General features: G+C 39.3%; 1 protein-coding gene across 14 annotated transcripts in view; it reads left to right on the top strand.

Annotated features, from left to right (window-relative positions):
• Nucleotides 1–14,430: 14,430 nt before the first annotated feature.
• ncam1.L (neural cell adhesion molecule 1 L homeolog) overlaps nt 14,431–15,539 on the top strand; it is a 147,427-nt gene continuing 146,318 nt past the window's right edge. For 4 of the 14 annotated variants that reach the window (XM_018224338.2, XM_018224337.2, XM_041568396.1 and 1 more), the window contains exon 1: nt 14,435–14,839. In XM_018224338.2, coding sequence (XP_018079827.1) covers nt 14,740–14,839 — 100 coding nt within the window. In that variant the 5' untranslated portion in view covers nt 14,435–14,739. 14 annotated transcript variants of the gene reach the window in all.

Here is a 15,539-nt window from a genome sequence, read left to right as displayed (position 1 = left end):
AATTGAAATTTTCCTCTAGCCTGAAGGGGTGGCCTCTGGTGCCGTGATTCTTGTTATGGGTAAAAAGGTTCCCTTCTATTTGTCTATAATGTCCTCTAATGTACTTGTAAAGTGTAATCATGTCCCCACGCAATCGCCTTTTTTCCAGAAAAAACATCTCCAACCTTGACAGTCTACTCTCATAATTTAAGTCTTCCATCCCTCTAACATTTTAGTTGCATGTCTCTGCACTCTCTCCAACTCATTTATATCCCTCTTAAGGACTGGAGTCTGCATACTGCATACTAGAAATGAGGTCTTACCAGGGACCTATAAAGAGGCAAAATGATGTTTTCATCTCTTGAGTTGATGTACTTTTTTTGCAAGACAGAACTTTATTTGCTTTAGTGGCCACAGAATGACACTGCCCAGAATTAGACAACTTGTTCTCTACAAAAACCCCTAGATCCTTCTCAGTTACAGGAGGTCTACATGGGGTGGGGGGGTAGGGTTTTTTTGCTAAAGTGTTGAATTCTCCTTTAAGGAAACTCCCAACACCATAGACTTTGAGGTAATTAATGTTGAAAAACTATTTTATAGTCAGTAGCATAACTAGTTTGTGTCACCACTTCCTCTCAAAAAATCTTCGGAGGGGTCCAGTGCACAACAATTCCATCCTGTCCCCTGCCAGCCTCCTTCCTGTACGAAGGTAGGATAGTGGCTGGAAACAAGGGATTTCTTTAAAACTATAGAGGTCAGACCTGGTCCCCCTTGTCCCTGCCCCCCCACCCCGCAACTGGGGGTCTGCCTTCTTTATAGTTTTTCCAGTGTTTATAGTATTCAGTGTTATCAGTTCTCTTCTTAAGTTAGTAAGGTTTATATTCCTCATTTATTTAGCTGATTTACAATCTGTAAGACATTCAGCTGCCCTCTGAAGCCCCTTTTCATTTATTAGATAATTGTGTGTCACTGTGCATGCCTGATGAACATGGGCTTTTAGACTATTAAAACATCAGACATTTTTACAATGTAATATTGAACCTATTCCTGACAGAACAATTTCCTTGTACAACTATGGTTAAATGTTCTTCTTCTTTGATATATGGAACCAGGGACACAGGCACAAATTGTTTAAACCTCCATTAGATGTATTATAAGTTGGAGGGCTAATTTAACAAAAGAGTGCAAAGTGAAAAAATGTCACCATCATTCAAAGTGCAATATTTCTTCTCAGAATTCCAGCATAATTGTACTCATCACAAACCAATGCAAACACATAAATCAGATACTTGCAAAATTTGGGCAGCAAGTGTGTGAGACAGGTGAGTATTTAAAACCTTGTCACTGTAGGCCCTGAGTTTCCTTGCATCAGAGCGTGCATATGATTAGTAGTAATGATTCAGGCCTTTAAAGTTGTCACAGGATTTTCCAATCTTGGATTTTGTTAGCACATGCTTAGGGGTCGTAACAAATCATCAAGCAGAAATATATGGGTTTTTTTCAGTATCTTGTTTGTTGGTCCCTAAACTCAGTAAGTGAAAGCAGCACAGAGCATGTGCCGTGGATCATCAGAAAAGAAGATGGGGACCTACTGGGAGCATCTTTGGAGGTACATCCTTACTGCTAAAGGGCTGTGGTTGTTAAGCTTTAGTTTTCCTTTAATGAAGTAGACATACCACCGGAGCAGTCCCTAGATGCCACCTAACAGCTGCTCAGTTAAAATAGTGGCCCATTCTACTATTAATGAAAATCCTATCTCTTGTACTCATTGACAGTTCTTTTAAGCTGATTTGATTTAACAAAGTGAAATATTTACTAGGGTGAAATCTAATGAACAGCCCTAAGATGAAGGCAAAGCTCTGTTTGGAATGTTTCTACAATAAAGAACAACATCAAGAGAATTGGACCCCACGTAGCCACTAGTCAGCTGTGTATGAGTATCATTTTTGTTGCATGGTTCAATCCTGTACCTGTAAATACAGCCTGGAAATATAACCATTTGCCTTTGACATTTATGCCTATTCCATTTGATTTTAGAATATGTTGTGATAAAAGCCACTGCTCCTCTACAGCCTGATACAATGCAGCAGTCAAACATGGCAATCAATTAGGCACAGTTTATTAACTAGCATACATATTGCTATAGAGGTCCTGTTACTGGATTCTGCATGTAAGTCTGCAGTAATAATAGGGCTCGAATTGCTTCAAGCAGCTGCTGTGAGCTTGCGTTGCCCCTAATGTATAAAGCAAAAAATTAGAAGAGCAGCTGTTCCACCCATGTAATGCATGGCTTTATCACCTAGTGCCTCCCCCTTGAACAGTTCCAGACTCCTCCAGATTTAGATATGCCACATATGCTTGGGTCCCTTGAGACTTTTGATGACTTTTGCTGGAAAAACACTTTATAAAGGGTTAACTGTTGCCCAGCAAGCCTATAGAAAAGTAGGTTAAAACATAACGTAATACACCTACTCAACTCGCGCAAGGTTCTAGTTTAAATGTGAGAGGCATGGAATGTAACCCATATCTTATGTGAGCTGTCAAAGGGGTGCCGTTTAAGTTAAAAATAGCATGCAACTAGTATTAACAAATATCTGACCAAAGCTCTACTAGTTTATTTACCAGTAGAAGGTTCAGTAAATGTTTTGACACTGAATTGGCACAGATACTTTTGTACATTCAGAGATGAACTTTGAATGACGTGCTTTGGGAAGAAAACAAATTGATTTGCACTGTGTGTATTCAAATATAGCAGTGATTGTACTAAATACAAAAGCAATGATATATAAAACACATTTAGAATGTTGATTGTTATTGTTTGAGTACATGTATGAAAAGCTGGCATTCAGAATATTAAAGGCAAAATTTTCCTAAAAATAACACAGAATACAACATAGTCCTCAGCCCTCCATCAGCTTTTAGGCCTGCTGCCTCTATTACAAGCCTGTATTAGGGAATTAGGCAAGTTAAAAACATGGGAGTAATAGAGGCTGATCTGGCCACTCCACAATGCATCTTATTGCATCATGTATTGGGCATGTAAAGTTTAGTAACATTGGAGATAAAAATCTGGAGAGATTTCTGGAGATGCTGCCCATAGCAACCAATCAGAGCTTTTGTTTTCTAACTTATTGGTTGCTGATTGGTTGCCATGGGCTACATCTCCAGGAATCTCTCCAGATATTTATCTCCAATGTTACTAAACATGCCGCAAAGAAATAGAATGATGCAGGGTATGATGGTAGGATTATGAAACTTGTAATGACTGGAGAATGGACGACTATGAATCAAGCAGGAGTGCCAGATCCTAGGAGCCTCTATTTATGCCACTGCTTTTGCCTAAAACATTGGGTCCAATGACAAAGCCAATTATGCAGTGTGGTAGGTATAACACAAACAGGCTTCTTGTCAATGGATTTGAATCTGAAATTAGAAACTTGGCAGCCAGTATGTCTGTTGAATGATTTTTTTGGTCATATAATATAATAATATTTGTAAGAAAGTATCCTTATTCTGTAGAAGATAAGTAAGTCATACATTATACACTGGGTTCTAGGGATACTGAAATAATGAGCTGCCATTAGTGCCCAAACACCACTGGCCACCCAATAAAAGAATTATATGCCATGACTGGATAATGGAGTAAGAAGTTAATTCAGTGTCAGACTGGGATGCTGCGGGTTTACTGGAAAACTTTGACCCACAGTCTAACTCTGCATTGTTATCTATTAATTTAATTATATATTGTTTACCCCCAAAGAAGTGTACTACCTTTACAGACACTATTAGAAAAGTTAGGGCCTCGTACAAGTTATTTGTCTGTACTGAACTCAACAAAAATTATGACCACACCCTTATTTGAGCTTCACAAAATATCAACCAGCAGATAGGTTACAACAAAAGGTTATGTTAGATGGATATATGTTATTTTGCTTCAGCTACTATTATTCAAACTTACAAATAATTTTAGTAAAAAGCAGGGGGGTAACTAGAGAGGAAACAGAGTGTACAATTACTGGAGGGCCTAGGTACTATAGGGGACCCAGTGGGACTTATAATCAGTTACAATATATGTTTAAGGAAAATGTCTTATCCCCAAAGTTTAGGGGTTCCAGTGATGTTGCTGAAAGTTAACGTAGGTGATAGCTCATATACGTTTGCAGGTAAATTCATACTAAAGTTTTTCATAAAAGAAGTGTTTTTGGATTAATGCATTACATAGAAAAGCAAAAGAGGGAAATCAGCCATTCAGCTAGTCCTGGGCAGCTGAACTAATAGATGGGTAAGTTTGTCACGGGTCAAACAATGTCCGTATTAGAAGTATCACATTATTTGTTTTCATGCTTTAGGCAGATTACTGATTCAAAGTGCAAAGTTTTGACTTTCCAAGTATATGTAAGCACCTGGCAATTAAAATGACGTATCCCGATTTTACGTTTTTCCACATTTTACACCACCATTTTGTCCAGAGGCTCCCAAAAATGGCTTTTTGTCCTCTGAGATTGTTATTATTAGTGACATTAAGAGGATTAAAATATTAACTAGATGCACATTTTGCCATGGCTCTGTCTGGAATAGTCTATTCCAATTAGTTTGCACCTCATACAGTCATGCACCAATCACTTATTACTTTAGGCTGTGTATGTGACTGTGAGAAAGGTCTTGCACATGCTCCCATTTAACATTAATGCTGCAATGCTCGATTCCTTGCAATTAACAAAGTAAATATAATATTGTAAAACTGATACCTGTGCATATATCCTTTGAGAACTTGAGCAACTTAAAGTTGCTTTAACATATTTCCCTAATTTTACATTTTCCCCTGATCTTACCCTATTTTTTCATGGTCCCCTAAAAAGCATAAAATGGGGGTTCTACTGTAAGATAGTAAAAGGATAATAGTACACAGTGTATGTTATATAGGTAAATCACAAAGAGAGTTTTATTTTTCATTATGACAGATGAATGCAGTCATGTTTTTTCTTATCCTTGTCCTCTTCTCTTATCCTACTAGCTTTGAAACTGACCAGAGCACATTCAGTGAATAAGCAAACTTACCACGCAACCACGCAAACAGTAATTCTGAAATGTTTCCACTGTAACTTGAAACATAATACAATCTCAACAGCTAACCATAGTTTCTATAATTTGAGTTAATGGAATATGACACAGAGCTGTCAGACACAATTTTCTTTACAGTAAATTGAACTAAGATATAAAATGATATATTAGCATATGGCATTGGGTAGGACTACACTTCTAGGGTAGGGCTACAGTCCGGCATACACATGATTGTGTATGGGTTTTGTTTTTTTTTTGATGGGTTTCAAAAATACTAAGACAAAAGAAGAGCAATAACAGTAAACGTTATGATAGAAAAATGATATGAATACAGCATCAAATACAGAAGAACAATACCTGCAGATGGGTTACACAAAGTAGCTACCATGCTAACTAGAATAGCACATGTTGACTCGCTGTCAATATAAAGTAACAATCCATAAAAACATTTAGAATGCACAGTTTAGTCTTCAGCACAAAGGCACTTCTCAAGAGATTTTATAATTTTTTGTGCTACTGCTCCCATGTAGCAGGAATACACAAAAGACCTATCCACGAAGGGGCCAACCTCTTGTATTTTTGCTCATACTGTATGCTTATATCGATTCAGTGTATCTCTGGAAAATGGCTGCTGAGTAGTGTTCTAGCCTCCTCCTGGTTTCCTACCTCCCACTATCTCCCATGCTGATCTTCATTCCCATGGTGGATCTAATCAGGTGGCATTGCCTGATGAAATTACTGAGGAGGCAAAGGAGCAGAGTTGGCAGGAGGAGTGGTGGATGGGAGAGAGGTACCCAGTGTACCCCTACACTAAGGGGCAGATTTCTTAAGGGGCGATATTAAATTTGAATTTTCAAAATAAAAAAAAAAAATGGTGAAGAATCTGAAATTCGAATTGGGGAAAATCCAAACTCTATTTGAATTTTAATTTGAAAATCGAGACTTATCAAGCCTGGATCCTTGGAACAATTCAAAATCAACTATTTGCCACATAAAACCTGCCGGGTTCATGTATAAGTCAACTGGAGAGGTCCAGTGACCCATTTGAAGATGTTAATAACCTTCCTGAAATTAGAGTTTTTTTCAGAGAAAAAAAACTTGATTCGAGTTTAGTCTAATTTGATTCAAATTAGAGTTTTCGGGTCGGTAATATTTGCTTGAGTTTTAGATATTCATTTTTTTAAGTAAATAACCTCCCAATCAAATTTAGAGTATATTTGAATTTATTTCATCATCACATGAAATTGAAATTCGACCTTTGATAAATGGGCCTCTAGATATCTAGTTGATATTGATAAAGATTGATATACCTTATTTGCATTTATGCTGCCTTTACAGAGCCTCTTGATTATGCCACCATGTGTGTTTGTATAGATATGTATATATTTTTTTTTCATGAAAGTGGATGGGTTGGCAGTCACCTGACAGGAATAAGTGCAAAATAACCTAATAAACTACATTACACAACAAATTTAATGAACAAGAATTAGTCTGTCCTCACTGGATCCAGTCAGATAATACAAATGATTTATTGCTTTGTCCTAGTCTAAATTAATATTTATTTATTATATTTCAAACAAGCCAAACAATTTATTACCTCATACCATTGGATATTAATCTACGTGTCGGACGTTCATGTTTGTTACTTAAAAGCTAATAAATCACAAAACATAGCTTACTAATAAGTTAATGTTTAGCTCACTAATGTAATATGTTTCATTAACGCAAAAAAAAAAGTTTGCAAAGACCTTTGCAACATTAGTGACCTATATTTTCATTGAATCCTTTTTGAACGATTTTAGACCTCAATGACTTCCTTGCAAAGTTTGTGAACAAATGGCTTTTGCGAACGTGCTTAGTATAGGTAATAAAAATGTTGCAATTGCAAAACATTTTTTGTGATAAATATTTAATGAAACTCCAGCAGGTGTTATCACTTACTTTTGCTTATCAATAAAGAGCGATGTAATATTCTCCAGCGAACGAGTTTACATTGCAAGAATCCGAAACATTTGCAAAGAAATCGTTCTTGCGATTTTAGATACCTTCCACTTTAAAATGTATCCACTGATAAGACCAGATTTTCTTTAACGTGTCTGGGCATCCCCGCGTTATATATTTGTGGCTCGGAAGAATGTCATTAATAATTTTTATCCAGAAGGTATGAGGTTCCAATGCTTTCCATGTGAGCAAAATAGCTTTTTTTCATAGTGTAGAAGTTGCTGTAGACACAGTCTGTCACAGGATGAAAGGGTAAGTCCTTCAAGATGGCCCAGAAGGCAGAATGCTGGTGTCCGAATAGCTGAGAGTCCCAAAGAAGCATTAATGAATGCAAGAATTGCAGACCAGTATTGTTGAATTTTAGGACACTCCCAAAATACATGCATATAAGTACCATTATCAGCATTGCATTTTAAACACAAGTCTGAATACCCTTGTGGCAGTCTGTATGGAATCAGGTACACTCTATTTAAAAATATGGTGTGTATGTAGCGGTCCCTTACAGATATGTTGGTTTCTGGTATCTGTTCAAGCATATCTTTCCAAGATCCTTCATCAAAGGATGGAAAATCTTGGGCCCATTTTTGACAGATATGTTTTATAGGATTAAAGCTATCTTGAGCGAAGAATAGTGTATAGCCAACTTAGGGCTTTAAGAGTTCTGGCTTACGTAGGTACCCTTCTAGGGTTGATTGAGTAATGCAGGAGGCACCCTCTGGGAATGGGGCAGAGAATGCATGCCGCAGTTGGAGGAATCTGAAAGGCACATCATTTTGAAGCCCATACTCTTTCAGTTGTGCAAACTGCTTGAGCTCCCTGCACTCACCAGGTCACCCAGATGTTTAATTCTGGCCGTGGCCCAGATACTGGCATCTGGAAGGGATTGAAACTGTGACAGAGGTTTGTTGCCCCAAAGTGGGGACCATTTGGACCAGCTACCTATTACCCTGTAAGCAGACACTACCATTTTATGAAAAATTAGGGTGACAGTTTTCATGGGAGGTGTTAGGGTATATATATTGGGCCCTAACTTTAATTGAATTTAATTTGCTGTGAGGTCCAGTAACATCTAGTAAAACCACTGTGCTCTGGTAGTCATCATTGTAACTCAGCATTGCACTGGTGCAGATGAAGAAGAATTACATTATCTCCCAGAAAGAATGCACTGGAAAGATGTTGCCTCTGCTTTTGGTGCAAAGGTTTGTGTTTTAAAGCCTTACTGATGGCAATTACATTTGTCTGATTTTAGGTTACCTGTCTTGAACAGCTCCCTCCTTAAGGTGGCCATACACGGGCCGATAAAAGCTGCCAACAGACCGTGTTGACATCTTATTGGCCCGTGTATGGGGCCCCCCGACGGGCTTCACCGATCGAGATCTGGTGATCTCGTTGATGCGGTCCCGTGATCCGACCGCCCGTTAGGCATCGTTAGGATCCGATCGTTGGGCCCTAGGGCCCACGATCGGATCAGCCCGATATTGCCCACCTCAAGGTGGGCATATCGGAGGGAGATCTGCTCGTTTGGCGACATCACCAAACGAGCGGATCTCTCCATGTATGGCCACCTTTAGTCCTCAGTAAGCTATCCTGACTTTTATTGGTTTTTACAACTCCAGGAAACATAAGAATTTGTCAAGGGAGTTTTAACTTCACCATCAATGCCTTAAAGGAGATCTATTGTCTATTGGGAAGCAACTAACCACATGACTGTTTATGAAAAAAGACTGTGAACAGTTATTAGCTGCCTCAGAAAGCTCCCCCAAACACCTACTGGAGATGACCCGAAGAAACCCCCAACAGCTTTGCCTGTAATCAAAAATTAGCTAGTAACACTGCTGTGTTAAATATACATTATCCATGTATTAAGATTAATGTGATAGTGTCAAAACCAGCACAGCCAGAGGCTTCAACAGTGGCCTCACTGGTTCCTTGTCACCCAACAATTTTGGTTGATTACAGGGCTTCAGAGACTTGCTGGACTGTTCAATCTACATGGGAGCATTTGCAGCCTGTAATGACCAAACCTAGACTGTCCTCTACGCAGGGCCGGATTTACATAGCATGTGTCCCTAGTCTGTTCCTTGCCCCCGTCTTCTCCCCTTCCTTTGTGCACATGCGCACATTTTCAGCATCGGGTCTGGAGTACTGGACATTGGTGCACAGGAGATTTTAAAAACAATTGAATCTCCTGCAAATCCCCAGTGCTTCCACCTAATGGGGTGTTGTTGGGCAGCATGCCGCCCATCTAAAATTCTGCCGCCCTAGGCCCGGGCCTTTCCACAAATCCGGGCCTGCTTCTACCCACACTTTCCTGCACTGTGTGGTATCACAATTGTAGAGCACACACTCTGCTAAAACAGCAGCTGAAAATGGAAATTCTCCTGTTAACCTTTTTGAAGAGGAACTTCGTCCTACACTTTTTAAATTATTTTGTTGAGAATCAGATTCCACTAAAATCTAGAGATGTACAGAACCTACAATATTTAGATTCCTCATCATACTGAATAACCACAAAAGATTTGTCTAAATGCTACGCCAACAACATCATCCAGAATATATTAAATAAACCCTGCAGCAATTAAATATTTAGCAGTAAGGTTTTGAAAGGACAGGGTTTCATGTGGACACTTGAGAATATGCTGCATGTCTGATTTGAAATATCATTAGATATATGCTGCACTGCAGTCCTGAGAAAAATGAAGTTAAAACATCTGACTGAACAATTGGCAATTTAGTTTGATTTAATTTGTTTTTTTAAGTAATCTTAAAAAAAGTAATCTGACAATTACTTTACTTCAGTGCCTTGGGCTATTTATAAGTAACCTAATGTGTGCTCTGTGACAACTGTTATCTGCTGCATACCTGATTGTCTACCTGGTACACAACAAAAGCAAAGGATATGTCTTCTATTGGACATCAAAAGTCTATTTGACTATTGTAGTATAATAAATAAACACCACTACAACCAAAAGCATATGTTCTGTCCCTACAACTTACCAGAAATGAACACTGAACCCAAAAATGCCCTTGTGTACGTGTTTAAATTGAAACATCTTTCAAAAATAAAACCGTAATCATACAACTGCAACCCCGAAATGGGTATTTTAATTTATTATTTGTTTATGGAAAACATAAAGCCTTTTTTACATGAGTTTATTCAGCTAGGCTTATGTGCAGAAAAAAAGTGCATTCACATTATCTGAACTTCCAAAAATAAATATACCTGATTCTACAGATTGAAAGGAAACTATGATAGTCTGTCTCTGAGTTCTCAAGGACCAGGCCCTACCCCCTATATCACAGGCTTGGAAGAAAAAGAAGGTCACGCCACAGAAATTTGGAAGATAAGTGGTCTTGTATGGAACTGAAGGAGTTGATGGGTAACACCTAATATGTATACAACATGGCTAGTGTGGGTTTTAAACAATACTACATAATATTAACATTATTTTGAAGAAATGTCTTAAATGTCTCAATAGATCTGTGTTTTAACATAGACATTGGATGGCACTGCTGCATATTCAGCATTTATCTATTTCTCCAATTGTGGGTTATACTTAAAAGTGTATCCCCCGTATGTAACACAGGTATGGGACCTGTTATGCAGAATTCTCTGGACCTGGGGCTTTCCGGATAACATATCTTTCCATAATTTGGATCTTCAAACCTTAAGTTTACTAGAAAATCATGTAAACATTAAATAAACCCAATAGGCTGGCTATGCTTCCAACAAGTATTTATTATATCTTAGTTTGGATCAAGTACAATGTACTGTTTTATTATTACAGAGAAAAAGGAAATCATTTTTTAAAATTTGAATTCTTTGGATGAAATGGAGCCTATGGGTAATTCTGAGCTTTATGGATAACAGGTTTCCAGATAACGGATCCCATACCTGTATAAGGCGCTCAGGAGTAGTAACCCATAGCAGCCAATATGATGCTTGCATTTAAACAGATGACTAGTAAATTCTACCAGCTGATTGGTTGCTATGGGTTACTTCCCCTGGGCAAACTTAATGCCTCATATTATGTAACCCCATTTGTCTTTATGTATCAGATCAATCTCCACTTCATTAAAATCATACACAACTCTAAGATGAAACATTTAGTTGCAAAAAAAATTATGCATTTATAGGCCAATGCCAGTGTGCATAAGTCCTAAAGTTTGCTACTAATGACCCAGACTATTGCCAGGATATAGATGAAACAATATGGAAAAAGGGATCATAAATAGAGAGTTGCAATTAGCGTTGAAAGTGTTGCAAAGTCATGCATAAAGTGGAATTAAAACTCAAAAAAACACAATTTTGCCCAATGAATGAAAATCTACTTTTTAGCAACATCCACATGCTGTGTGTAAGAGGTGAACTTCTCTCCCACTGCTGCTCCAAATAACTTGAATAGACACACTAGGGGGCAGATTTACTTATAGTCGAATATCGAGGGTTAATTAACCCTCGATATTCGACTGCCAAATGTAAATCGTTCGTCTTCGAATATCGAAGTCGAAGGATTTACAGCAATTCTTTCGATCGAACGAAAGATCGAACGAAAAAACGTTCAATCGAACGATTAAATCCTAAAGGATTTTAATCAATCGAACGATTTTTCTTCGACCAAAAGATTGCAAAGCCTATGGGGACCTTCCCCATAGGCTAACATTGACTTCGGTAGGTTTAAGGTGGCGAACTAGGGGGTCAAAGTTTTTTCTTAAAGAGACAGTACTTCGACTATGGAATGGTCGAATGATTTTTAGTTCGAATCGTTCGATTCGAAGTAGAAGTCGTAGTCAAAGTAGCCCATTCGATGGTCGAAGTTTTTTTTATTCTATTCCTTCACTTGAGCTAAGTAAATGGGCACCTTATAGTATCCCTAACTTCTTTATGTTGCTTCCTGGTGTGTGAGCACCTGCAATCTCATCCAGGCCTGGGTTCTGGCAAATGCAAGAGGGGCTGCTGTACGTTGCCATATACAGTTACTATGTAGAGGGCTGTCTGATGGGGGCTGTTTGGGCTTCTGTGTACTTGAAATGCCAGGGCCTATTTTGAATCCCCGTCCAGGCCTGCTGGTCTCATCTAACATGCACAAACCTTTGTTGTCATTACTGTTTGAAAGCAGCAGTGAGCTGTGAGTGACAGACACTACAATTCTTACTTCTTATCTTGTAAAAGATTTCAGGCCCTTTATGAGTTCTTTTGTTTTATTCAATGACATATCCTAGGGTGGGGCAGGGACTGGACATCTTGTTAGAATAGAAGAAAGAATGGATGGTGCACAATATATGAAAGTACATAAAAAAGTATGATGGATGCAAGAAACAAGGCCAAAGTAACATTTGAGTGGCTCAGGGACAGAAGTATAATTAATAATATAATAATTAGTAAGGGGATACAAAAACAAGACATAACAAATGACACACAATACACAAACACTTTTGTAAACTTAAAGATATTACACAGGAAAGAACTACAATACCAGTTGGATAACCAGATGGAGCTATACATTGGAATATGGGACACCTGGATATTAAACAGACTTATTATTATATTATTATTATTACTAACTGAGCAATGGGGGGGGACAGGGGGAACAAGTGTCCCGGGCCTGGGCATGAAGGGGGGCCCGAGCAGTGCGGCCATTTCGCAAGTCCCGAATGCGGAAGTGCCGAAAAGCCGAACAGCCAAAGGACCTAAAACCACGAAAACAGCCGAAGTCCCGAAGCGGTGAAAAGACCCGAAGTCACGAAAACAGCCGAAGTCCCGAAGTGGCGAAAAGACCAGAAGTCACGAAAACAGCTGAAATTTAAGTCCTGAAGTGGTGAAAAGACCCGAAGTCAGGAAAGGAGGTGAAGTTGAAGTCCAGAAGCGAGGTCAAGACTGAGAATTAAAATAGGCCCTGGCATTTCAGGTACACAGAGGCCCAATCAGCCCACACAAAGGCCCAAACAGCCCCCACCAGCCCACTAAATACTGACTTTCTATGGCATCTTATCGCAGCCCCTCTGGCATTTGCCAGAACCCACAGATTGCCCGTCCGGGCCTGCCTGAAGCCTTGAGTTCACTTCTACTGAACACCAGTTTGTGGGGGTTTTTTTTAACCCCCTGGCCACCAATGTATTATTTTAATATTCTATAGGACCCTGCCACCTATGTTTTTTTTTTTTTTTTTTAAATGTTGGGGCCCCAATTTTTTTTGTAACTTGTAAGGGGGGCCCTGGCACCAATTTTTTTTTTTAAAAAAACCATTTTTTTGGGGCCCCATTTTTTTTAACTTGTAAGGGGGCCCTGGCGCCAATAATTTTTTAAAAAAAACTTTTATGGGGGGCCCTGGCGCCAATGTTTTTTTTTAACTTATAAGGGGGACCTGACCATCAATAGCTTTTTATAACTTGTGTGGGGGGGTTTACTTTTTTAGCGCTGATGTCTGTGTGGTCTTTTAACTGTGATGTGGAGTGGGTGGGATATGGGGTGGGGCTTTGCTGCCAGTGTGGGCCCCAAAAATGTTGTTGTACGGGGCCCTGTGATTTCTAATGGTGCCCTGTGCAGCAATACACTAGCCTCACACCTTCAAGGTGCATGAGTACATAAATGGGACCTCCCAGCAGCTGATATAATTGACATTATTTCCAGAGCAACCCTGTATATTGGACTCCTGTTGACAGTAGGCCTGTATTGTATATTTCAATGTATACCTTTGTAAACTATCATTTAATGACCAATTTCTGTTGTCTTGCTTTTACCGTAATTATGTTAAGTGAAGCGTCTGCATCAAATTAATAGAGGAATCTCATGTTAAAAAAAAAAAAAACCCGGATTTTATTTTCAAGTGAAATTCCTGCAGGCATCTTATAATATCATGAGAAACATGGTACTGTATCTACATTAGTAGCCCCACTGCATATGAATCATTAAGAATGCCTGAAAAGCACATTTACTCAGCAGCATTTCAGACTGTCAGCCAGTCAGAGCTAAATCACTGAGCATTTCTGCACATTGCCAAAATGACACATTTAATAATAAATCGTCTTCTTCCATTTGTGACTCAGTGCATTATTTATGGCACAGTGTATGGGATCCTATGGCTGACATGCTGAGGAGAGGATGCAGACTGCACACACAGACAGTGCTGAATCAATCATGGAAATCCTGTTGATATAAAACAAAGCAAAGATCAAACAGCCATACTAGAGCGAGCTGCCCTTGTTTTTCCATAGATAACAGTGTTTCTGGGTGTATATATACACCCTATCAGACCCACTCATTTCTGCAAAGAGAATAAAAATCCATGCCATCTTTTCCAGGCAGCAACATCTGCTGTATGATCTTTGCCAGTCTCCCCCTCTCACTCCGTTAGCTCGGTGGATGCTCGCTCATATTTGTTCAGAGAGAGACTGCGGAGGGATATCGGGATTGGGCTCTTTCTCTCTCTCCAGCATCCAGACACCAAACTGTAGTGTCTTGGCTGGGCGCATTGATCGGGTCTGCTTGCTGGGGGTGTGCTTAGGCTCAGGCTGTCACTCACAGTGTGATCAGTGGCTGCACACAGCTTACAGAGCAGCTGGCAACCCACTCCAAAAAATAATTCCTTGCAAAATCCAGGCAGCACCTCAAGAACTTAAACCTGCATCGTTGGTTCAGTGACAGCATTTGCAGCAAGGGGGATTTAAAAAGAGAGGGAGAGAGGAAAAAAAAGGTTCATGGTCATCTTTGGACCCTCTGCTACAAACAGGAGAAATTCCATTACAATGCTGCACATTAAGGATCTCATCTGGACTTTATATTTCATAGGAGCTGCAGGTATTGTGTTTTTATGTATTTGTGTTACATTTTGCATTGTTCCCCGTGTCAAGACAAGGGATGAGCCGTTTTTGCAGAGAGATAGTGACCCCCCTCCCTCTCCACTTTGCTGCTTTGTTTTGATGCTCTCCTAGAAATCAATGAATGGCTTTAGTGGCACAATGGTGGCTTCTTCTTCTTTTTGTGTTTCACATCAAGATTGGCGCATTTTCACTTGTTTTTTTGTATTTCTTGTGCTGAATGATAAAACATGGGGATGGCAAAAGGGGACGATTCTAACGTTTCCCTTTTCTTTGACCATCCTAAAGCCCTTTTATTTTGTTAAACTACGGAAGGGAAAACGGGACACGTTTAAAAAGGAGTGGTGTATTGCTTTATGCGTGGATGTTTAAATGGATACAGTGCATGGCGATGTATTCGCTCAGTGCTTGCGGATGGGAGGTGGTTATTTACCGAGTCACAATGGTGCGATGCCAGTTGAAATGCTTATGAATATTTTTTTTACACCCCCCCCCCCTCCCTGATAAGATGGCATGGCTCATGTCTTCGCTTTGCTTGCTACTTCTGGATCCCCACATTTTGCGGTGGGTGTTTTTTTTTTAACGTTTGCGCTAAAAGCAGAGCTATCATTGTGGCTTGCTAAATGAAATGCGAGGCTGCTTTAAATAGAAAGAGGCGATGCTTGTTGTGGTTTCAGTGG

Source organism: Xenopus laevis, chromosome 7L (genome assembly GCF_017654675.1).
Source record: "Xenopus laevis strain J_2021 chromosome 7L, Xenopus_laevis_v10.1, whole genome shotgun sequence".
NCBI lineage: Eukaryota > Metazoa > Chordata > Amphibia > Anura > Pipidae > Xenopus > Xenopus laevis.
Note: the sequence above shows the minus strand (reverse complement) of the source record. Positions and strands in the feature narration are given on the sequence as shown.